Source organism: Heptranchias perlo, unplaced genomic scaffold (genome assembly GCF_035084215.1).
Source record: "Heptranchias perlo isolate sHepPer1 unplaced genomic scaffold, sHepPer1.hap1 HAP1_SCAFFOLD_457, whole genome shotgun sequence".
Taxonomy (NCBI): domain Eukaryota; kingdom Metazoa; phylum Chordata; class Chondrichthyes; order Hexanchiformes; family Hexanchidae; genus Heptranchias; species Heptranchias perlo.
In genome coordinates, this window is record NW_027139471.1 from 11,865 (window position 1) to 38,812 (window position 26,948).

Here is a 26,948-nt window from a genome sequence, read left to right on the forward strand (position 1 = left end):
AACACGCACACAGACTGAAACACGCACACAGACTGAAACACACATTCACACAGACTGAAACACGCACACAGGCTGAAACACACACACAGACTGAAACACACACACACAGACTGAAACACACATTCACATAGACTGAAACACACACACAGGCTGAAACACACACAGACTGAAAAACATTCACACAGACTGAAACACACACAGAGACAAACAAACATTCACACAGACTGAAACACATTCACAAAAACTGAAACACACATTCACACAGGCTGAAACACACACACAGACTGAAAAACACATGCAGACTGAAACACACATTCACACCGGCTGAAACACACACACAGACTGAAACACACACACAGACTGAAACACACACACAGACTGAAACACACACACAGACTGAAACACACACACCGGCTGAAACACACACACCGGCTGAAACACACACACAGACTGAAACACACACACAGACTGAAACACACACACACAGACTGAAACACACATTCACATAGACTGAAACACACACACAGACTGAAACACACACACACAGACTGAAACACACATTCACATAGACTGAAACACACACACAGACTGAAACACACACACCGGCTGAAACACACACATAGACTGAAACACACACACAGACTGAAACACACATTCACATAGACTGAAACACACACACAGACTGAAACACACATTCACATAGACTGAAACACACACACAGGCTGAAACACACACACAGACTGAAACACACACACAGACTGAAACACACATTCACATAGACTGAAACACACACACACAGACTGAAACACACACACACAGACTGAAACACACATTCACATAGACTGAAACACACACACAGACTGAAACACACATTCACATAGACTGAAACACACACATAGACTGAAACACACACACAGACTGAAACACACATTCACATAGACTGAAACACACACACAGACTGAAACACACATTCACACAGGCTGAAACACACACACACAGACTGAAACACACACACACAGACTGAAACACACATTCACATAGACTGAAACACACACACAGGCTGAAACACACACACAGACTGAAACACACACACACAGACTGAAACACACACACACAGACTGAAACACACATTCACATAGACTGAAACACACATTCACATAGACTGAAACACACACACAGACTGAAACACACACACACAGACTGAAACACACATTCACATAGACTGAAACACACACACAGACTGAAACACACTCACAGACTGAAACACACACACAGACTGAAACACACATTCACACAGGCTGAAACACATACACAGACTGAAACACACACACAGGCTGAAACACACACACACAGACTGAAACACACACACAGGCTGAAACACACACAGGCTGAAACACACACAGACTGAAAAACATTCACACAGACTGAAACACACGCACACAGACTGAAACACGCACACAGACTGAAACACGCACACAGACTGAAACACACTCACAGACTGAAACACACACACAGACTGAAACACACATTCACACAGACTGAAACACACACAGACTGAAAAACATTCACACAGACTGAAACACACACAGACTGAAACACACACAGGCTGAAACACAAACACAGACAAACAAACATTCACACAGACTGAAACACATTCACAAAAACTGAAACACACATTCACACAGGCTGAAACACACACACAGACTGAAACACACACACAGACTGAAACACACATTCACACCGGCTGAAACACACACACAGACTGAAACACACACACAGACTGCTTGAAAAACATTCACACAGGCTGAAACACACATACAGACTGAAACACACGCGCAGACCGAAACACACGCACAGACCGAAACACACGCACAGACCGAAACACACGCACAGACCGAAACACACGCACAGACCGAAACACACGCACAGACCGAAACACACGCACAGACCGAAACACACGCATGTACACGTGTGGATTGACAGAGAGATCCTAGCCTGTAGCCGTGTTGTGACTCAGTATGGTGACATTAACCTCCCTGTCCTTCCAGCTCAGCCACCTTGCCCATCACCTTCCGTTGCCTGGAGGACAACATCGGGCTGGATAAACGAATCACCAGATTTGTGCTGCCTGTTGGTGCCACCATTAACATGGATGGCACTGCTCTCTATGAGGCTCTCGCTGCCATCTTCATCGCACAGGTTAACAACTTTGACCTCAACTTTGGACAAATCCTCACCATCAGGTAACAGGGCCCTTTACTCTGAAAACCTTATTTACTCACCACTAGAATTCCAGGACATTACCTAATAGGATAGCTCTTTCAAAGAGCTGGCACAGGCATAATGGGCCGAATGGCCTCCTTTTGTGCTGTATCGTTCTATGGTTCAATGATTGACCCAGTGGCAATAAAGGGTCTGTAATATATGTTCTAGTTGGGATGGTGTGTGATTTCGGGGCAGGGTGGGGTTGGGGGGATCTTGGATGTGATCGGGTTCCCATGACAATCCTGCTCTTGAATTTTGTGATCGTAGAGGAGGCAAGGTTGGGAGGTGCTGTCGAAGTGACTGTGATCAGTTGCTGCAGTGTAGCCAGTAGATTACGCACATTGCCAGTGTGCCAGTGGTGCAGAGAGTGGACAGTGAATGCAGTGCCAGGAATATCAACTTCTCTGTCCTGGATGGTGTCGAGTCTCTGGAGATGTGGCTGCACCCATCCAGGTGAGTACTGAGTATCCCCTCACACTCCTGACTTATGCCTTTATTAAATGGCGGACAGGCTTTGAGGGGTCAGGAGGTGGACCACTCATCACAAGAGTGCCCAGTTTGGGCCTGCGTTTGTGACTGTGGTGATGATATGGCTGCAATTCAGTTTGAAACAACCTAAATCAACTTTAAAAATGGCAATATCCAATCTCAATGGACGTGTACTTGGTCTTTGGGCGACAGTGAATCAGCCGCCTGATCTTTTAAATTGACATCAGTGGAATCGAAGGGGGGGGGTGTAAATCGGGGGGGTGTAAATCGGGGGGGGTTGTAAATCGGGGGGGGTGTAAATCGGTGGGGTAAATCGGGGGGTTTAAATGGGGGGGTGTAAATCGGGGGGGTGTAAATCGGGGGGGGTAAATCGGGGGGTTTAAATGGGGGGGTGTAAATCGGGGGGGGTAAATCGGGGGGTTTAAATGGGGGGTGTGTAAATTGGGGGGCTAAATCGGGGGGGTGTAAATCGGGGGGGTGTAAATCGAGGGTGTAAATCGGGGGGGTGTCAATTGGGGGGGTGTCAATCAGGGGGGTGTCAATCGGGGGAGTCTCAATTGGGGGGGTGTAAATCGGGGGGATGTAAATCGAGGGGGGTGTCAATTGGGGGGGTGTCAATTGGGGGGGTGTCAATCGGGGGGGTGTCAATCGGGGGGGTGTAAATCGAGGGGGGTGTCAATTGGGGGGGTCTCAATTGGGGGGGTGTAAATCGGGGGGGTGTAAATCGGGTGGGGTGTAAATCGAGGGGGGTAAATCGGGGGGTTTAAATCGGGGGTGTAAATCGAGGGGGTGTAAATCGAGGGGGTGTAAATCGGGGGGGTGTAAATCGGGGGGGTGTAAATCGAGGGGGGTAAATCGGGGGGGGTGTAAATCAGGGGTGTAAATCGAGGGGTGTAAATCGGGGGTGTAAATCAAGGGGGTGTAAATCGGGGGGGTGTAAATCGAGGGGGGTAAATCGAGGGGTGTAAATCGGGGGTGTAAATCGAGGGATGTAAATCGGGGGGGGTGTAAATCGAGGGGGTGTAAATCGGGGGGGGTGTAAATCGAGGGGGTGTAAATCGGGGGGGTAAATCGAGGGGGTGTAAATCGGGGGGTGTAAATCGGGGGGGTTTAAATCGAGGGGGGAAATCGGGGGGGGGTTTAAATGGGGGGGGTGTAAATCGGGGGGGATGTAAATCGGGGGGGGTTTAAATGGGGGGGTGTAAATCGGGGAGTGTAAATCAGGGGGTGTGTAAATCGAGGGGGGATGTAAATCGGGGGGGGGGTTAAATGGGGGGGTGTAAATCGGGGAGTGTAAATCGGGGGGTGTAAACTGGGGGGGGGGGGTCAATCGGGAGGGTGTCAATCGGGGGGGTGTAAATCGGGGGGCTAAATCGGGGGGGGGTGTAAATCGGGGGGGTCTCAATTGGGGGGGGTGTAAATCGGGGGGATGTAAATCGAGGGGGGTGTCAATTGGAGGGCGTGTAAATCGGGTGGGGTGTAAATCGGGGGGGTGTAAATCGAGGGGGGTGTAAATCGAGGGGGTAAATCGGGGGGGTGTAATTCGGGGGGTGTAAATCGGGGGGTGTAAATCGAGGGGGGTGTAAATCGAGGGGGTGTAAATCGAGGGCGGGTATAAATCGGGGGGGGTGTAAATCGAGGGGGGGTGTAAATCGGGGGGGTGTAAATCGAGGGGGGTGTAAATCGGGGAGTGTAAATCGGGGGGGTGTAAATCGAGGGGGATGTAAATCGTGGGATGTAAATCGAGGGGGGGTGTAAATCGGGGGGGTGTAAATCAAGGGGGGGTGTAAATCGGGGGGGGGTGTAAATTGGGGGGGGTAAATCGGGGGGGGGTGTAAATCGGGGGGGTAAATCGAGGGGTGTAAATCGGGGGGGTGTAAATCGAGGGGGGTAAATCAGGGGAGGTGTAAATCAGGGTGGATGTAAATCGAGGGGGGTGTAAATCGGGGGGGTGTAAATCGAGGGTGTAAATCGGGGGGGTTTAAATCGGGGGTGTAAATCGAGGGGTGTAAATCGGGGGGGTAAATCGAGGGGGGTGTAAATCGGGGGGTGTAAATCGGGGGGGGGGGAAATCGGGGGGGTTTAAATGGGGGGGTGTAAATCGGGGGGGGATGTAAATAAAGCGGGGGATGTAAATCGGGGGGTTTAAATGGGGGGGTGTAAATCGGGGAGTGTAAATCGAGGGGGGTGTAAATCGAGGCGTGTAAATCGAGGCGTGTAAATCGAGGGGTGTAAATCGAGGGGTGTAAATCGGGGTGGTAAATCGGGGGTGTAAATCGGGTGGTGTAAATCGGGGGGGCAAATCGGGGGGGGGTGTAAATCGAGGGTGGTGTAACTCGGGGGGGGGGTGTAAATGGGGGGGGGTGTAAATCGGGGGGGTGTAAATCGAGGGGGGTGTAAATCGAGGGAGGTAAATCGGGGGGGATATAAATAGAGGAGGGGGTGTAAATCGGGGGGGGGATATAAATCGAGGAGGGGGTGTAAATCGGGGGGGATATAAATCGAGGGGGGGATATAAATCGAGGAGGGGGTGTAAATCGGGGTGGGGGGAGATTTATATGGCTGGTCCAGTTAAGTTTCTGGTCAATGGTGACCCCCAGGATGTTGATGGTGGGGGATTCGGCGATGGTAATGCCGTTGAATGTCAAGGGGAGGTGGTTAGACTCTCTCTTGTTGGAGATGGTCATTGCCTGGCGGTTATCTGGCGCGAATGTTACTTCCCACATATCAGCCCAAGCCTGGATGTTGTCCAGGTCTTGCTGCATGCGGGCTTGTACTGCTTCATTATCTGAGGGGTTGTGAATGGAACTGAACACTGTGCAGTCATCAGCGAACATCCCCATTTCTGACCTTATGATGGAGGGAAGGTCATTGATGAAGCAGCTGAAGATGGTTGGGCCTAGGACACTGCCCTCAGGAACTCCTGCACCAATGTCCTGGGGCTGAGATGATTGGCCTCCAACAACCACTACCATCTTCCTTTGTGCTCGGTATGACTCCAGCCACTGGAGAGTTTTCCCCCTGATTCCCATTGACTTCAATTTTACTAGGGCTCCTTGATGATTGATACTGGGCTATGGGGAGAGAACGGGGCAGTGGGATTAGTTTTGGATTGATACAGGGCTGTGGGGAGAGAGTGGGGCAGTGGGATTAGTTACAGAAGAACATAAGAAATAGGAGCAGGAGTAGGCCAATCGGCCCCTCGAGCCTGCTCCGCCATTCAATAAGATCATGGCTGATCTGATCCTAACCTCAAATCTAAATTCATGTCCAATTTCCTGCCCGCTCCCCGTAACCCCTAATTCCCTTTACTTCTAGGAAACTGTCGATTTCTGTTTTAAATTTATTTAATGATGTAGCTTCCACAGCTTCCTGGGGCAGCAAATTCCACAGACCTACCACCCTCTGAGTGAAGAAGTTTCTCCTCATCTCAGTTTTGAAAGAGCAGCCCCTTATTCTAAGATTATGCCCCCTCGTTCTAGTTTCACCCATCCTTGGGAACATCCTTACTGCATCCACCCGATCAAGCCCCTTCACAATCTTATATGTTTCAATAAGATCGCCTCTCATTCTTCTGAACTCCAATGAGCAGAGTCCCAATCTACTCAACCTCTCCTCATATGTCCACCCCCTCATCCCCGGGATTAACCGAGTGAACCTTCTTTGTACTGCCTCGAGAGCAAGTATGTCTTTTCTTAAGTATGGACACCAAAACTGTATGCAGTATTCCAGGTGCGGTCTCACCAATACCTTATATAACTGCAGCAATACCTCCCTGTTTTTATATTCGATCCCCCGAGCAATAAAAGCCAACATTCCGTTGGCCTTCTTGATCACCTGCTGCACCTGCATACCAACTTTTTGATTTTCTTGCACTAGGACCCCCAGATCCCTTTGTACTGCAGTACTTTCCAGTTTCTTGCCATTAAGATAATAACTTGCTCTCTGATTTTTCCTGCCAAAGTGCATAACCTCACATTTTCCAATATTGTATTGCATCTGCCAAATCTCCGCCCACTCACCCAGCCTGTCTATATCCCCTTGTAGGTTTTTTATGTCCTCCTCACTCTCCACTTTCCCTCCCTTCTTTGTATCATCTGCAAACTTTGATATGTTGCACTAGGTCCCCTCCTCCAAATCGTTAATATAGATTGTAAAGAGTTGGGGACCCAGCACCGACCCCTGCGGAACACCACTGGCTACTGGTTGCCAGTCCGAGAATGAACCATTTATCCCAACTCCCTGCTTCCTGTTAGATAACCAATCCTCCACCCATGCCAGAATATTACCCCCAATCCAGTGATTCTTTATCTTGAGCAATAATCTTTTATGTGGCATCTTGTCGAATGCCTTCTGGAAGTCTAAATACACTACGTCCACTGGTTCCCCTTTATCCACCCTGTACGTTATGTCCTCAAAGAACTCAAACAAATTTGTCAGACATGACTTCCCCTTCATAAAGCCATGCTGACTTTGTCCTATTAAATTATGTTTATCCAAATGTTCCGCTACTGTCTCCTTAATAATAGACTCCAAAATTTTACCCACCACAGATGTTAGGCTAACTGGTCTATAATTTCCAGCCTTCTGCCTAATACCCTTTTTAAATAACGGTGTTACATTAGCAGTTTTCCAATCTGCCGGGACCTTTGCCGAGTCCAGAGAATTTTGGAAAATTATTACCAAAGCATCCACAATCCCTACTGCCACTTCCCTCAAGACCCTCGGATGTAAGCCATCAGGTCCAGGGGATTTATCCGCCTCGAGTCCCATTATTTTACTGAGTACCAATTCCTTAGTGATTTTAATCGTATTTAGCTCCTCCCCCCCCAGAGACCCCTGTTTGTCCAGTGTTGGGATATTCTTAGTGTCCTCTACTGTAAAGACTGAAACAAAATATTTGTTCAGCATTTTTGCCATCTCCATGTTTCCCACCATTAATTTCCCGGTCTCATCCTCTGAGGGACCTACGTTTGCCTTAGCCACCCTTTTTCTTTTTATATAACTATAGTTTGGGATTGATACAGGGCTATGGGGAGAGAGCGGGGCAGTGGGATTAGTTTGGGATTGATACAGAGTTATGGGGAGAGAGCGGGGCAGTGGGATTAGTTTTAGATTTGATATATATTAATGACTTTGACTTGGGTGTACAGGACACAATTTCAAAATTTGCAGATGACTGTAATTGAACAATGGACGGCCTTTTAAAGAGGAGATGGTTCGGGTACAGTCCAGGTACATTCCCACGAGGCAGAAAGGTGGGGCAACTGAAGCCAGAGCTCCCTGGATGACAAAAGAGATAGTGAGTAAGATGAAATGGAAAAAAGGGGTGTGTGACAGATGTCAGGTTGATAACACAAGTGAGAACCAGGCAGAATATAGAAAGTTCAGAGGGGAAGTGAAAAAGGAAATAAGAGAGGCAAAAAGGGAGTATGAGAATAGACTGGCGGCCAATATAAAAGGGAATCCCAAAGCCTTCTACAGGCAAATAAGTAGTAAACGGGTAGTAAGAGGAGCGGAGGGGCCGATTAGGGACCGTAAAGGAGATCTACTCATGGAGGCAGAGGGCATGGCTGAGGTATTAAATGAGAACTTTGCATCTGTCTTTACTAAGGAAGAAGATGCTGCCAGAGTCTCAGTAAAGGAAGATATAGTTAAGATACTGGAAGGACTAAAAATTGATGAAGAAGAGGTACTTGAAAGGCTAGCTGTACTTAAAGTAGATAAGTCACCCGGTCCGGATGGGATGCATCCTAGGTTGCTGAGGGAAGTAAGGGTGGAAATTGCGGAGGTACTGGCCATAATCTTCCAAACATCCTTAGATACGGTGGTGGTGCCAGAGGACTGGAGAATTGCAAATGTTACACCCTTGTTCAAAAAAAGGGTGTAAGGATAAACCCAGCAACTATAGGACAGTCAGTTTAAACTCAGTGGTGGGAAACTGTTAGAAACGATAATCCGGGACAGAATTAACAGTCACTTGGGCGAGTGTGGATTGATCAGGGAAAGCCAGCACAGATTTGTTAAAGGCAAATAGTGTTTAACCAACTTGATAGAGTTTTTTGATGAGGTAACAGAAGGGGTCGATGAGGGCAATGCAGTTGCTGTGGTGTATGTGGACTTTCAAAAGGCGTTTGATAAAGTGCCACACAGTAGGCTTATCATCAAGATTGCGGCCCATGGAATAAAGGGGGCAGTAGCAACATGGATACAGAATTGGCTAAGTGACAGGAAACAGAGAGTAGTGGTGAACGGTTGTTTTTCGGACTGGAGGGAGGTGTACAGTGGTGTTCCCCAGGGGTCAGTGCTGGGACCACTGCTTTTCTTGATATATATTAATGACTTGGACTTGGGTGTACAGGGCACAATTTCAAAATTTGCAGATGACACAAAACTTGGAAGTGCAGTAAACAGTGAGGAGGATAGTGATAGACTTCAAGAGGATATAGACAGGCTGGTGGAATGGGCGGACACGTGGCAGATGAAGTTTAACACAGAAAAATGCGAAGTGATACATTTCGGTAGGAAGAACAAGGAGAGGCAATATAAACTAGAGGGTACAATTCTAAAAGGGGTGGAGGAACAGAGAGATCTGGGGGTATTTGTGCACAAATCGTTGAAGGTGGCAGGGCAGGTTGAGAAAGCGGTTAAAAAAGCATACGGGGTCCTGGGCTTTATGAATAGAGGCATAGAGTACAAAAGCAAGGAAGTCATGATGAACCTTTATAAAACGCTGGTTCGACCACAGCTGGAGTATTGTGTCCAGTTCTGGGCACCGCACTTTAGGAAAGATGTGAAGGCCTTAGAGAGGGTGCAGAGGAGATTTACTAGAATGATTCCAGGGATGAGGGACTTTAGTTGTGTGGATAGACTGGAGAAGCTGGGGTTGTTCTCATTGGAACAGAGACGGTTGTGAGGAGATTTGATCGAGGTATTCAAAATCATGAAGGGTCGAGACAGAGTAGATAGAGAGAAACTGTTCCCATTGGTGGAAGGGTCAAGAACCAGAGGACACAGATTTAAGGTGATTGGCAAAAGAACCAAAGGTGAGATGAGGAAAAACTTTTTACCCAGCGAGTGGTTAGGATCTGGAATGCACTGCCCGAGGGGGTGGTGGAGGCAGATTCAATCATGGCCTTCAAAAGGAACTGGATAAGTACTTGAAAGGAAAAGATTTGCAAGGCTACGGGAATAGGGCGGGGAGTGGGACTGGATGGATTGCTCTTGCATTGAGCCGGCGGGGACTCAATGGGCTGAATGGCCTCCTTCCGTGCTGTAACCTTTCTATGATTTCACATTGTTGGGAATCCCATCCCTCCCCAACATTACCGACTTGACATTATTTCACAATGCCATTAGATTGGAGGTGAATTAACCCTTTGTCTTTCTCTGAAATCCAGCATCACAGCCACAGCTGCCAGTATTGGTGCTGCTGGCATTCCGCAGGCCGGCCTGGTTACAATGGTGATCGTCCTCACATCAGTGGGACTTCCGACAGACGACATTACTCTCATCATCGCAGTCGATTGGTTCCTGTACGTATCTGACTCACACACACACTTGATCATTTGGAGTTGTGGGAACCGTCAGGGTAGTCTCTGTTCACAACACAGAATACAAGATATACATCAGCCCAAAGTTCCTACAATTCAGCAACTGTATCCTGAAACAGTGAGAGCGGTTACAGACAGTGAGAGCAGTTACAGACAGTGAGAGCGGTTACAGACAGTGAGAGCAGTTACAGACAGTGAGAGCGGTTACAGACAGTGAGACCGTTATATACAGTGAGACCGTTATATACAGTGAGACCGTTATATACAGTGAGACCGTTATATACAGTGAGACCGTTATATACAGTGAGAGCGTTATATACAGTGAGAGTGGTTACAGACAGTGAGAGCAGTTACAGACAGTGAGAGCAGTTACAGACAGTGAGACCGTTATATACAGTGAGAGCGTTATATACAGTGAGACCGTTATATAGAGTGAGACCGTTATATAGAGTGAGAGCGTTATATACAGTGAGAGCGGTTACAGACAGTGAGACCGTTATATAGAGTGAGAGCGTTATATACAGTGAGAGCAGTTACAGACAGTGAGAGCGGTTACAGACAGTGAGAGCGTTATATACAGTGAGAGCGTTATATACAGTGAGACCGTTATATAGAGTGAGACCGTTATATAGAGTGAGAGCGTTATATACAGTGAGAGCGGTTACAGACAGTGAGACCGTTATATACAGTGAGACCGTTATATACAGTGAGGCCGTTATATACAGTGAGACCGTTATATACAGTGAGAGCGGTTACAGACAGTGAGACCGTTATATACAGTGAGACCGTTATATACAGTGAGACCGTTATATACAGTGAGAGCGTTATATACAGTGAGACCGTTATATACAGTGAGAGCGGTTACAGACAGTGAGACCGTTATATACAGTGAGACCGTTATATACAGTGAGACCGTTATATACAGTGAGAGCGTTATATACAGTGAGACCGTTATATACAGTGAGACCGTTACAGACAGTGAGAGCGGTTGCAGACAGTGAGACCGTTATATACAGTGAGACCGTTATATACAGTGAGAGCGGTTACAGACAGTGAGAGCGTTATATACAGTGAGACCGTTATATACAGTGAGACCGTTATATACAGTGAGAGCGGTTGCAGACAGTGAGACCGTTATATACAGTGAGACCGTTATATACAGTGAGACCGTTATATACAGTGAGAGCGATTACAGACAGTGAGACCGTTATATACAGTGAGACCGTTATATACATTGAGACCGTTATATACAGTGAGACCGTTATATACAGTGAGACCGTTATATACAGTGAGAGCGGTTACAGACAGTGAGACCGTTATATACAGTGAGACCGTTATATACAGTGAGACCGTTATATACAGTGAGAGCGTTATATACAGTGAGACCGTTACAGACAGTGAGAGCGGTTGCAGACAGTGAGACCGTTATATACAGTGAGACCGTTATATACAGTGAGAGCGGTTACAGACAGTGAGAGCGTTATATACAGTGAGACCGTTATATACAGTGAGACCGTTATATACAGTGAGAGCGGTTGCAGACAGTGAGACCGTTATATACAGTGAGACCGTTATATACAGTGAGACCGTTATATACAGTGAGACCGTTATGTACAGTGAGAGCGTTATATGCAGTGAGACCGTTATATACAGTGAGACCGTTATATACAGTGAGAGCGTTATATACAGTGAGACCGTTATATACAGTGAGAGCGTTATATACAGTGAGACAGTTATATACAGTGAGAGCGGTTACAGACAGTGAGACCGTTATATACAGTGAGACCGTTATATACAGTGAGAGCGTTATATACAGTGAGACCGTTATATACAGTGAGAGCGGTTACAGACAGTGAGACCGTTATATACAGTGAGAGCGTTATATACAGTGAGACCGTTATATACAGTGAGAGCGTTATATACAGTGAGACCGTTATATACAGTGAGACCGTTATATACAGTGAGAGCGTTATATACAGTGAGAGCGTTATATACAGTGAGACCGTTATATACAGTGAGACCGTTACAGACAGTGAGAGCGGTTGCAGACAGTGAGACCGTTATATACAGTGAGACCGTTATATACAGTGAGAGCGGTTACAGACAGTGAGAGCGTTATATACAGTGAGACCGTTATATACAGTGAGACCGTTATATACAGTGAGAGCGGTTACAGACAGTGAGAGCGTTATATACAGTGAGACCGTTATATACAGTGAGACCGTTATATACAGTGAGAGCGGTTACAGACAGTGAGAGCGTTATATACAGTGAGACCGTTATATACAGTGAGACCGTTATATACAGTGAGACCGTTATATACAGTGAGAGCGGTTACAGACAGTGAGAGCGTTATATACAGTGAGACCGTTATATACAGTGAGACCGTTATATACAGTGAGAGCGGTTACAGACAGTGAGACCGTTATATACAGTGAGAGCGGTTACAGACAGTGAGACCGTTATATACAGTGAGAGCAGTTACAGACAGTGAGACCGTTATATACAGTGAGACCGTTATATACAGTGAGACCGTTATATACAGTGAGACCGTTATATACAGTGAGACCAGTTATATACAGTGAGACCGTTATATACAGTGAGACCGTTATATACAGTGAGACCGTTATATACAGTGAGAGCGGTTACAGACAGTGAGACCGTTATATACAGTGAGACCGTTATATACAGTGAGAGCGGTTACAGACAGTGAGACCGTTATATACAGTGAGACCGTTATATACAGTGAGAGCGGTTACAGACAGTGAGACCGTTATATACAGTGAGACCGTGAGATACAGTGAGAGCGTTATATACAGTGAGACCGTTATATACAGTGAGTTCGTTATATACAGTGAGAGCGTTATATACAGTGAGACCGTTATATACAGTGAGTTCGTTATATACAGTGAGACCGTTATATACAGTGAGAGCGGTTACAGACATTGAGACCGTTATATACAGTGAGACCGTTACAGACAGTGAGAGCGGTTACAGACAGTGAGACCGTTATATACAGTGAGACCGTTATATACAGTGGGACCGTTATATACAGTGACAGCGGTTACAGACAGTGAGAGCGTTATATACAGTGAGACCGTTATATACAGTGAGACCGTTATATACAGTGAGAGCGGTTACAGACAGTGAGACCGTTATATACAGTGAGAGCAGTTACAGACAGTGAGACCGTTATATACAGTGAGACCGTTATATACAGTGAGACCGTTATATACAGTGAGAGCGGTTACAGACAGTGAGAGCGTCATATACAGTGAGAGCGTCATATACAGTGAGACCGTTATATACAGTGAGACCGTTATATACAGTGAGACCGTTATATACAGTGAGACCGTTATATACAGTGAGAGCGGTTACAGACAGTGAGACCGTTATATACAGTGAGACCGTTATATACAGTGAGACCGTTATATACAGTGAGACCGTTATATACAGTGAGAGCGGTTACAGACAGTGAGAGCGGTTACAGACAGTGAGACCGTTATATACAGTGAGACCGTTATATACAGTGAGAGCGGTTACAGACAGTGAGACCGTTATATACAGTGAGACCGTTATATACAGTGAGAGCGTTATGTACTGTGAGACCGTTATATACAGTGAGACCGTTATATACAGTGAGAGCGGTTACAGACAGTGAGACCGTTATATACAGTGAGACCAGTTATATACAGTGAGACAGTTATATACAGTGAGACCGTTATATACAGTGAGACCGTTATATACAGTGAGAGCGGTTACAGACAGTGAGACCGTTATATACAGTGAGACCGTTATATACAGTGAGAGCATTATATACAGTGAGACCGTTATATACAGTGAGAGCGGTTACAGACAGTGAGAGCGGTTACAGACAGTGAGACCGTTATATACAGAGAGACCGTTATATACAGTGAGACCGTTATATACAGTGACAGCGGTTACAGACAGTGAGAGCGGTTACAGACAGTGAGACCGTTATATACAGAGAGACCGTTATATACAGTGAGACCGTTATATACAGTGAGACCGTTATATACAGTGAGACCATTATATACAGTGAGAGCGGTTACAGACAGTGAGACCGTTATATACAGTGAGAGCATTATATACAGTGAGACCGTTATGTACAGTGAGAGCGGTTACAGACAGTGAGACCGTTATATACAGTGAGACCGTTATATACAGAGAGACAGTTATATACAGTGAGAGCGTTATATACAGTGAGACCGTTATATACAGTGAGACCGTTATATACAGTGAGAGCGGTTACAGACAGTGAGAGCGTTATATACAGTGAGACCGTTATATACAGTGAGACCGTTATATACAGTGAGAGCGGTTACAGACAGTGAGAGCGTTATATACAGTGAGACCGTTATATACAGTGAGACCGTTATATACAGTGAGACCGTTATATACAGTGAGAGCGGTTACAGACAGTGAGAGCGTTATATACAGTGAGACCGTTATATACAGTGAGACCGTTATATACAGTGAGAGCGGTTACAGACAGTGAGACCGTTATATACAGTGAGAGCGGTTACAGACAGTGAGACCGTTATATACAGTGAGAGCAGTTACAGACAGTGAGACCGTTATATACAGTGAGACCGTTATATACAGTGAGACCGTTATATACAGTGAGACCGTTATATACGGTGAGACCGTTATATACAGTGAGACCAGTTATATACAGTGAGACCGTTATATACAGTGAGACCGTTATATACAGTGAGACCGTTATATACAGTGAGAGCGGTTACAGACAGTGAGACCGTTATATACAGTGAGACCGTTATATACAGTGAGAGCGGTTACAGACAGTGAGACCGTTATATACAGTGAGACCGTTATATACAGTGAGAGCGGTTACAGACAGTGAGACCGTTATATACAGTGAGACCGTGAGATACAGTGAGAGCGTTATATACAGTGAGACCGTTATATACAGTGAGTTCGTTATATACAGTGAGAGCGTTATATACAGTGAGACCGTTATATACAGTGAGTTCGTTATATACAGTGAGACCGTTATATACAGTGAGAGCGGTTACAGACATTGAGACCGTTATATACAGTGAGACCGTTACAGACAGTGAGAGCGGTTACAGACAGTGAGACCGTTATATACAGTGAGACCGTTATATACAGTGGGACCGTTATATACAGTGACAGCGGTTACAGACAGTGAGAGCGTTATATACAGTGAGACCGTTATATACAGTGAGACCGTTATATACAGTGAGAGCGGTTACAGACAGTGAGACCGTTATATACAGTGAGAGCAGTTACAGACAGTGAGACCGTTATATACAGTGAGACCGTTATATACAGTGAGACCGTTATATACAGTGAGAGCGGTTACAGACAGTGAGAGCGTCATATACAGTGAGAGCGTCATATACAGTGAGACCGTTATATACAGTGAGACCGTTATATACAGTGAGACCGTTATATACAGTGAGACCGTTATATACAGTGAGACCGTTATATACAGTGAGAGCGGTTACAGACAGTGAGACCGTTATATACAGTGAGACCGTTATATACAGTGAGACCGTTATATACAGTGAGACCGTTATATACAGTGAGAGCGGTTACAGACAGTGAGAGCGGTTACAGACAGTGAGACCGTTATATACAGTGAGACCGTTATATACAGTGAGAGCGGTTACAGACAGTGAGACCGTTATATACAGTGAGACCGTTATATACAGTGAGAGCGTTATGTACTGTGAGACCGTTATATACAGTGAGACCGTTATATACAGTGAGAGCGGTTACAGACAGTGAGACCGTTATATACAGTGAGACCAGTTATATACAGTGAGACAGTTATATACAGTGAGACCGTTATATACAGTGAGACCGTTATATACAGTGAGAGCGGTTACAGACAGTGAGACCGTTATATACAGTGAGACCGTTATATACAGTGAGAGCATTATATACAGTGAGACCGTTATATACAGTGAGAGCGGTTACAGACAGTGAGAGCGGTTACAGACAGTGAGACCGTTATATACAGAGAGACCGTTATATACAGTGAGACCGTTATATACAGTGACAGCGGTTACAGACAGTGAGAGCGGTTACAGACAGTGAGACCGTTATATACAGAGAGACCGTTATATACAGTGAGACCGTTATATACAGTGAGACCGTTATATACAGTGAGACCATTATATACAGTGAGAGCGGTTACAGACAGTGAGACCGTTATATACAGTGAGAGCATTATATACAGTGAGACCGTTATGTACAGTGAGAGCGGTTACAGACAGTGAGACCGTTATATACAGTGAGACCGTTATATACAGAGAGACAGTTATATACAGTGAGAGCGTTATATACAGTGAGACCGTTATGTACAGTGAGAGCGTTATATACAGTGAGACCGTTATATACAGTGAGACAGTTATATACAGTGAGAGCGGTTACAGACAGTGAGACCGTTATATACAGTGAGAGTCTTATATACAGTGAGACCGTTATATACAGTGAGACAGTTATATACAGTGAGAGCGGTTACAGACAGTGAGACCGTTATATACAGTGAGAGCGTTATATACAGTGAGAGCGTTATATACAGTGAGACCGTTATATACAGTGAGAGCGTTATATACAGTGAGACCGTTATATACAGTGAGACCGTTATATACAGTGAGAGCGGTTACAGACAGTGAGACCGTTATATACAGTGAGACCGTGAGATACAGTGAGAGCGTTATATACAGTGAGACCGTTATATACAGTGAGTTCGTTATATACAGTGAGAGCGTTATATACAGTGAGACCGTTATATACAGTGAGTTCGTTATATACAGTGAGACCGTTATATACAGTGAGAGCGGTTACAGACATTGAGACCGTTATATACAGTGAGACCGTTACAGACAGTGAGAGCGGTTACAGACAGTGAGACCGTTATATACAGTGAGACCGTTATATACAGTGGGACCGTTATATACAGTGACAGCGGTTACAGACAGTGAGAGCGTTATATACAGTGAGACCGTTATATACAGTGAGACCGTTATATACAGTGAGAGCGGTTACAGACAGTGAGACCGTTATATACAGTGAGAGCAGTTACAGACAGTGAGACCGTTATATACAGTGAGACCGTTATATACAGTGAGACCGTTATATACAGTGAGAGCGGTTACAGACAGTGAGAGCGTCATATACAGTGAGAGCGTCATATACAGTGAGACCGTTATATACAGTGAGACCGTTATATACAGTGAGACCGTTATATACAGTGAGAGCGGTTACAGACAGTGAGACCGTTATATACAGTGAGACCGTTATATACAGTGAGACCGTTATATACAGTGAGAGCGGTTACAGACAGTGAGAGCGGTTACAGACAGTGAGACCGTTATATACAGTGAGACCGTTATATACAGTGAGACCGTTATATACAGTGAGAGCGGTTACAGACAGTGAGACCGTTATATACAGTGAGACCGTTATATACAGTGAGAGCGGTTACAGACAGTGAGACCGTTATATACAGTGAGACCGTTATATACAGTGAGAGCGGTTACAGACAGTGAGACCGTTATATACAGTGAGACCGTGAGATACAGTGAGAGCGTTATATACAGTGAGACCGTTATATACAGTGAGTTCGTTATATACAGTGAGACCGTTATATACAGTGAGAGCGGTTACAGACAGTGAGACCGTTATATACAGTGAGACCGTTATATACAGTGAGAGCGGTTACAGACAGTGAGACCGTTATATACAGTGAGACCGTGAGATACAGTGAGAGCGTTATATACAGTGAGACCGTTATATACAGTGAGTTCGTTATATACAGTGAGACCGTTATATACAGTGAGTTCGTTATATACAGTGAGACCGTTATATACAGTGAGTTCGTTATATACAGTGAGACCGTTATATACAGTGAGAGCGGTTACAGACATTGAGACCGTTATATACAGTGAGACCGTTACAGACAGTGAGAGCGGTTACAGACAGTGAGACCGTTATATACAGTGAGACCGTTATATACAGTGGGACCGTTATATACAGTGACAGCGGTTACAGACAGTGAGAGCGTTATATACAGTGAGACCGTTATATACAGTGAGACCGTTATATACAGTGAGAGCGGTTACAGACAGTGAGACCGTTATATACAGTGAGAGCAGTTACAGACAGTGAGACCGTTATATACAGTGAGACCGTTATATACAGTGAGACCGTTATATACAGTGAGAGCGGTTACAGACAGTGAGAGCGTCATATACAGTGAGAGCGTCATATACAGTGAGACCGTTATATACAGTGAGACCGTTATATACAGTGAGACCGTTATATACAGTGAGACCGTTATATACAGTGAGAGCGGTTACAGACAGTGAGACCGTTATATACAGTGAGACCGTTATATACAGTGAGACCGTTATATACAGTGAGACCGTTATATACAGTGAGAGCGGTTACAGACAGTGAGAGCGGTTACAGACAGTGAGACCGTTATATACAGTGAGACCGTTATATACAGTGAGAGCGGTTACAGACAGTGAGACCGTTATATACAGTGAGACCGTTATATACAGTGAGAGCGTTATGTACTGTGAGACCGTTATATACAGTGAGACCGTTATATACAGTGAGAGCGGTTACAGACAGTGAGACCGTTATATACAGTGAGACCAGTTATATACAGTGAGACAGTTATATACAGTGAGACCGTTATATACAGTGAGACCGTTATATACAGTGAGAGCGGTTACAGACAGTGAGACCGTTATATACAGTGAGACCGTTATATACAGTGAGAGCATTATATACAGTGAGACCGTTATATACAGTGAGAGCGGTTACAGACAGTGAGAGCGGTTACAGACAGTGAGACCGTTATATACAGAGAGACCGTTATATACAGTGAGACCGTTATATACAGTGACAGCGGTTACAGACAGTGAGAGCGGTTACAGACAGTGAGACCGTTATATACAGTGAGACCGTTATATACAGTGAGACCGTTATATACAGTGAGACCATTATATACAGTGAGAGCGGTTACAGACAGTGAGACCGTTATATACAGTGAGAGCATTATATACAGTGAGACCGTTATGTACAGTGAGAGCGGTTACAGACAGTGAGACCGTTATATACAGTGAGACCGTTATATACAGAGAGACAGTTATATACAGTGAGAGCGTTATATACAGTGAGACCGTTATGTACAGTGAGAGCGTTATATACAGTGAGACCGTTATATACAGTGAGACAGTTATATACAGTGAGAGCGGTTACAGACAGTGAGACCGTTATATACAGTGAGAGTCTTATATACAGTGAGACCGTTATATACAGTGAGACAGTTATATACAGTGAGAGCGGTTACAGACAGTGAGACCGTTATATACAGTGAGAGCGTTATATACAGTGAGAGCGTTATATACAGTGAGACCGTTATATACAGTGAGAGCGTTATATACAGTGAGACCGTTATATACAGTGAGACCGTTATATACAGTGAGAGCGGTTACAGACAGTGAGACCGTTATATACAGTGAGACCGTGAGATACAGTGAGAGCGTTATATACAGTGAGACCGTTATATACAGTGAGTTCGTTATATACAGTGAGAGCGTTATATACAGTGAGACCGTTATATACAGTGAGTTCGTTATATACAGTGAGACCGTTATATACAGTGAGAGCGGTTACAGACATTGAGACCGTTATATACAGTGAGACCGTTACAGACAGTGAGAGCGGTTACAGACAGTGAGACCGTTATATACAGTGAGACCGTTATATACAGTGGGACCGTTATATACAGTGACAGCGGTTACAGACAGTGAGAGCGTTATATACAGTGAGACCGTTATATACAGTGAGACCGTTATATACAGTGAGAGCGGTTACAGACAGTGAGACCGTTATATACAGTGAGAGCAGTTACAGACAGTGAGACCGTTATATACAGTGAGACCGTTATATACAGTGAGACCGTTATATACAGTGAGAGCGGTTACAGACAGTGAGAGCGTCATATACAGTGAGAGCGTCATATACAGTGAGACCGTTATATACAGTGAGACCGTTATATACAGTGAGACCGTTATATACAGTGAGAGCGGTTACAGACAGTGAGACCGTTATATACAGTGAGACCGTTATATACAGTGAGACCGTTATATACAGTGAGAGCGGTTACAGACAGTGAGAGCGGTTACAGACAGTGAGACCGTTATATACAGTGAGACCGTTATATACAGTGAGACCGTTATATACAGTGAGAGCGGTTACAGACAGTGAGACCGTTATATACAGTGAGACCGTTATATACAGTGAGAGCGTTATGTACTGTGAGACCGTTATATACAGTGAGACCGTTATATACAGTGAGAGCGGTTACAGACAGTGAGACCGTTATATACAGTGAGACCAGTTATATACAGTGAGACAGTTATATACAGTGAGACCGTTATATACAGTGAGACCGTTATATACAGTGAGAGCGGTTACAGACAGTGAGACCGTTATATACAGTGAGACCGTTATATACAGTGAGAGCATTATATACAGTGAGACCGTTATATACAGTGAGAGCGGTTACAGACAGTGAGAGCGGTTACAGACAGTGAGACCGTTATATACAGAGAGACCGTTATATACAGTGAGACCGTTATATACAGTGACAGCGGTTACAGACAGTGAGAGCGGTTACAGACAGTGAGACCGTTATATACAGAGAGACCGTTATATACAGTGAGACCGTTATATACAGTGAGACCGTTATATACAGTGAGACCATTATATACAGTGAGAGCGGTTACAGACAGTGAGACCGTTATATACAGTGAGAGCATTATATACAGTGAGACCGTTATGTACAGTGAGAGCGGTTACAGACAGTGAGACCGTTATATACAGTGAGACCGTTATATACAGAGAGACAGTTATATACAGTGAGAGCGTTATATACAGTGAGACCGTTATGTACAGTGAGAGCGTTATATACAGTGAGACCGTTATATACAGTGAGACAGTTATATACAGTGAGAGCGGTTACAGACAGTGAGACCGTTATATACAGTGAGAGTCTTATATACAGTGAGACCGTTATATACAGTGAGACAGTTATATACAGTGAGAGCGGTTACAGACAGTGAGACCGTTATATACAGTGAGAGCGTTATATACAGTGAGAGCGTTATATACAGTGAGACCGTTATATACAGTGAGAGCGTTATATACAGTGAGACCGTTATATACAGTGAGACCGTTATATACAGTGAGAGCGGTTACAGACAGTGAGACCGTTATATACAGTGAGACCGTTATATACAGTGAGACCGTTATATACAGTGAGAGCGTTATATACAGTGAGACCGTTATATACAGTGAGAGCGGTTACAGACAGTGAGACCGTTATATACAGTGAGACCGTTATATACAGTGAGAGCGGTTGCAGACAGTGAGACCGTTATATACAGTGAGACCGTTATATACAGTGAGAGCGGTTACAGACAGTGAGAGCGTTATATACAGTGAGACCGTTATATACAGTGAGACCGTTATATACAGTGAGAGCGGTTACAGACAGTGAGACCGTTATATACAGTGAGAGCAGTTACAGACAGTGAGACCGTTATATACAGTGAGACCAGTTATATACAGTGAGACCGTTATATACAGTGAGACCGTTATATACAGTGAGAGCGGTTTCAGACAGTGAGACCGTTATATACAGTGAGACCGTTATATACAGTGAGACCGTTATATACAGTGAGAGCGGTTACAGACAGTGAGACCGTTATATACAGTGAGACCGTTATATACAGTGAGAGCGGTTACAGACAGTGAGAGCGTTATATAAAGTGAGACCGTTATATACAGTGAGAGCGTTATATACAGTGAGACCGTTATATACAGTGAGTTCGTTATATACAGTGAGAGCGTTATATACAGTGAGAACGTTATATACAGTGAGAGCGGTTACAGACAGTGAGACCGTTATATACAGTGAGAGCGGTGACAGACAGTGAGACCGTTATATACAGTCAGACCGTTATATACAGTGAGAGCGTTATATACAGTGAGAGTGGTTACAGACAGTGAGAGCGTTATATACAGTGAGAGCGTTATATACAGTGAGAGCGGTAACAGAAAGTGAGACCGTTATATACAGTGAGACCGTTATATACAGTGAGACCGTTATATACAGTGAGAGCGGTGACAGACAGTGAAACCGTTATATACAGTGAGACCGTTATATACAGTGAGACCGTTATATACAGTGAGAGTGGTTACACACAGTGAGACCGTTATATACAGTGAGACCGTTATATACAGTGAGACCGTTATATACAGTGAGACCGTTATATACAGTGAGACCGTTATATACAGTGAGACCGTTATATACAGTGAGACCGTTATATACAGTGAGAGCGTTATATACAGTGAGAGTGGTGACAGACAGTGAGACCGTTATACACAGTGAGACCGTTATACACAGTGAGACCGTTATATACAGTGAGAGCGGTTATATACAGTGAGACCGTTATATACAGTGAGACCGTTATATACAGTGAGACCGGTTACAGACAGTGAGACCGTTATATACAGTGAGACCGTTATATACAGTGAGACCGTTATAAACAGTGAGAGCGGTTACAGACAGTGAGAGCGTTATATACAGTGAGACCGTTATATACAGTGAGACCGTTATATACAGTGAGAGCGGTTACAGACAGTGAGAGCGTTATATACAGTGAGACCGTTATATACAGTGAGACCGTTATATACAGTGAGAGCGGTGACAGACAGTGAAACCGTTATATACAGTGAGACCGTTATATACAGTGAGAGTGGTTACACACAGTGAGACCGTTATATACAGTGAGAGCGTTATATACAGTGAGAGTGGTTACAGACAGTGAGACCGTTATACACAGTGAGACCGTTATACACAGTGAGACCGTTACATACAGTGAGACCGTTATATACAGTGAGAGCGGTTATATACAGTGAGACCGTTATATACAGTGAGACCGTTATATAAAGTGAGACCGGTTACAGACAGTGAGACCGTTATATACAGTGAGACCGTTATATACAGTGAGACCGTTATAAACAGTGAGAGCGGTTACAGACAGTGAGACCGTTATTTCCAGTGAGACCTTTATATACAGTGAGACCGTTATATACAGTGAGACCGTTATATACAGTGAGAGCGGTTACAGACAGTGAGACCGTTATATACAGTGAGACCAGTTATATACAGTGAGACCGTTATATACAGTGAGACCGTTATATACAATGAGAGCGGTTACAGACAGTGAGACCGTTATATACAGTGAGACCGTTATATACAGTGAGACCGTTATATACAGTGAGAGCGTTATATACAGTGAGACCGTTATATACAGTGAGAGCGTTATATACAGTGAGACCGTTATATACAGTGAGAGCGGTTACAGACAGTGAGACCGTTATATACAGTGAGACCGTTATATACAGTGAGACCGTTATATACAGTGAGAGCGTTATATACAGTGAGACCGTTATATACAGTGAGAGCGGTTACAGACAGTGAGACCGTTATATACAGTGAGACCGTTATATACAGTGAGACCGTTATATACAGTGAGAGCGGTGACAGACAGTGAGACCGTTATATACAGTGAGACCGTTATATACAGTGAGACCGTTATATACAGTGAGACCGTTATATACACTGAGACCGTTACATACAGTGAGACCGTTATATACAGTGAGAGCGGTTACAGATAGTGAGACCGTTATATACAGTGAGACCGTTATATACAGTGAGACCGGTTACAGACAGTGAGACCGTTATATACAGTGAGACCGTTATATACAGTGAGAGCGTTATATACAGTGAGACCGTTATATACAGTGAGAGCGGTTACAGACAGTGAGACCATTATATACAGTGAGACCATTATATACAGTGAGAGCGGTTACAGACAGTGAGACCGTTATATACAGTGAGAGCGGTGACAGACAGTGAAACCATTATATACAGTGAGACCGTTATATACAGTGAGACCGTTATATACAGTGAGAGCGGTGACAGACAGTGAAACCATTATATACAGTGAGACCGTTATATACAGTGAGAGCGGTTACAGACAGTGAGACCGTTATATACAGTGAGAGCGGTGACAGACAGTGAAACCATTATATACAGTGAGACCGTTATATACAGTGAGACCGTTATATACAGTGAGAGTGGTTACACACAGTGAGACCGTTATATACAGTGAGAGCGTTATATACAGTGAGAGCGTTATATACAGTGAGACCGTTATATACAGTGAGTGGTTACAGACAGTGAGACCGTTATATACAGTGAGAGCGTTATATACAGTGAGAGCGTTATATACAGTGAGAGCGGTTACAGACAGTGAGACCGTTATATACAGTGAGACCGTTATATACAGTGAGACCGTTATATACAGTGAGAGCGGTTACAGACAGTGAGAGCGTTATATACAGTGAGACCGTTATATACAGTGAGACCAGTTATATACAGTGAGACCGTTATATACAGTGAGAGCGTTATATACAGTGAGACCGTTATATACAGTGAGTGGTTACAGACAGTGAGACCGTTATATACAGTGAGAGCGTTATATACAGTGAGAGCGGTTACAGACAGTGAGACCGTTATATACAGTGAGACCGTTATATACAGTGAGACCGTTATATACAGTGAGACCGTTATATACAGTGAGAGCGGTTACAGACAGTGAGAGCGTTATATACAGTGAGACCGTTATATACAGTGAGACCAGTTATATACAGTGAGACCGTTATATACAGTGAGAGCGGTTACAGACAGTGAGACCGTTATATACAGTGAGAGCGGTTACAGACAGTGAGACCGTTATATACAGTGAGACCGTTATATACAGTGAGAGCGTTATATACAGTGAGAGCGGTGACAGACAGTGAGACCATTATATACAGTGAGAGCGGTTACAGACAGTGAGACCGTTATATACAGTGAGAGCGGTTCCAGACAGTGAGACCGTTATATACAGTGAGACCGTTATATACAGTGAGAGCGTTATATACAGTGAGAGCGGTTACAGACAGTGAGAGCGGTTACAGACAGTGAGAGCGTTATATACAGTGAGAGCGTTATATACAGTGAGAGCGTTATATACAGTGAGAGCGGTGACAGACAGTGAGACCATTATATACAGTGAGAGCGGTTACAGACAGTGAGACCGTTATATACAGTGAGAGCGGTTACAGACAGTGAGACCGTTATATACAGTGAGACCGTTATATACAGTGAGAGCGTTATATACAGTGAGAGCGGTTACAGACAGTGAGAGCGGTTACAGACAGTGAGAGCGTTATATACAGTGAGAGCGTTATATACAGAGAGAGCGTTATATACAGTGAGACCGTGATATACAGTGAGACCGTTATATACAGTGAGAGTGGTTACAGACAGTGAGACCGTTATATACAGTGAGAGTGGTTACAGACAGTGAGACCGTTATATACAGTGAGACCGTTATATACAGTGAGACCGTTATATACAGTGAGAGCGGTTACAGACAGTGAGACCGTTATATACAGTGAGACCGTTATATACAGTGAGACCAGTTATATACAGTGAGACCGTTATATACCGTGAGAGCGGTTACAGACAGTGAGAGCGTTATATACAGTGAGACCGTTATATACAGTGAGACCGTTATATACAGTGAGAGCAGTTACAGACAGTGAGACCGTTATATACAGTGAGACCGTTATATACAGTGAGAAAGTTATTTCCAGTGAGAGCGTTATATACAGTGAGACCTTTATATACAGTGAGAGCGTTATATACAGTGAGACCGTTATATACAGTGAGACCGTTATATACAGTGAGAGCGGTTACAGACAGTGAGAACGTTATATACAGTGAGAAAGTTATTTCCAGTGAGAGCGTTATATACATTGAGACCGTTATATACAGTGAGAGCGTTATATACAGTGAGACCGTTATATACAGTGAGAGCGGTTAAAGACAGTGAGACCGTTATATACAGTGAGACCGTTATATACAGTGAGAAAGTTATTTCCAGTGAGAGCGTTATATACAGTGAGAGCAGTTACAGACAGTGAGACCGTTATATACAGTGAGAGCAGTTACAGACAGTGAGACCGTTATATACAGTGAGACCGTTATATACAGTGAGAGCGTTATATACAGTGAGACCGTTATATACAGTGAGACCGTTATATACAGTGAGAAAGTTATTTCCAGTGAGAGCGTTATATACAGAGAGACCGTTATATACAGTGAGACCGTTATATACGGTGAGAGCGTTATATACAGTGAGACCGTTATATACAGTGAGAGCGTTATATACAGAGAGACAGTTATATACAGTGAGACCGTTATATACAGTGAGTGCGTTATATACAGTGAGACCGTTATATACAGTGAGAGCGGTTACAGACAGTGAGACCGTTATATACAGTGAGACCGTTATATACAGTGAGAAAGTTATTTCCAGTGAGAGCGTTATATACAGTGAGACCGTTATACACAGTGAGAGCGTTATATACAGTGAGAGCGGTTACAGACAGTGAGACCGTTATATACAGTGAGACCGTTATATACAG

The 26,948-nt window shown here is 44.3% G+C and overlaps 1 protein-coding gene across 1 annotated transcript in view; it reads left to right on the forward strand.

The window, feature by feature from the left end:
- Positions 1-2,043: 2,043 nt before the first annotated feature.
- Positions 2,044-26,948, forward strand: part of LOC137313280 (excitatory amino acid transporter 1-like) — a gene marked incomplete at its 5' end in the record, with an annotated part of 66,924 nt that continues 42,019 nt past the window's right edge. The window contains 2 exons of the mRNA XM_067979403.1: positions 2,044-2,243; positions 10,155-10,289. Of these exons, the coding sequence (XP_067835504.1) occupies positions 2,044-2,243; positions 10,155-10,289 (335 nt within the window). The remainder of the gene's footprint in view (positions 2,244-10,154; positions 10,290-26,948) is intronic.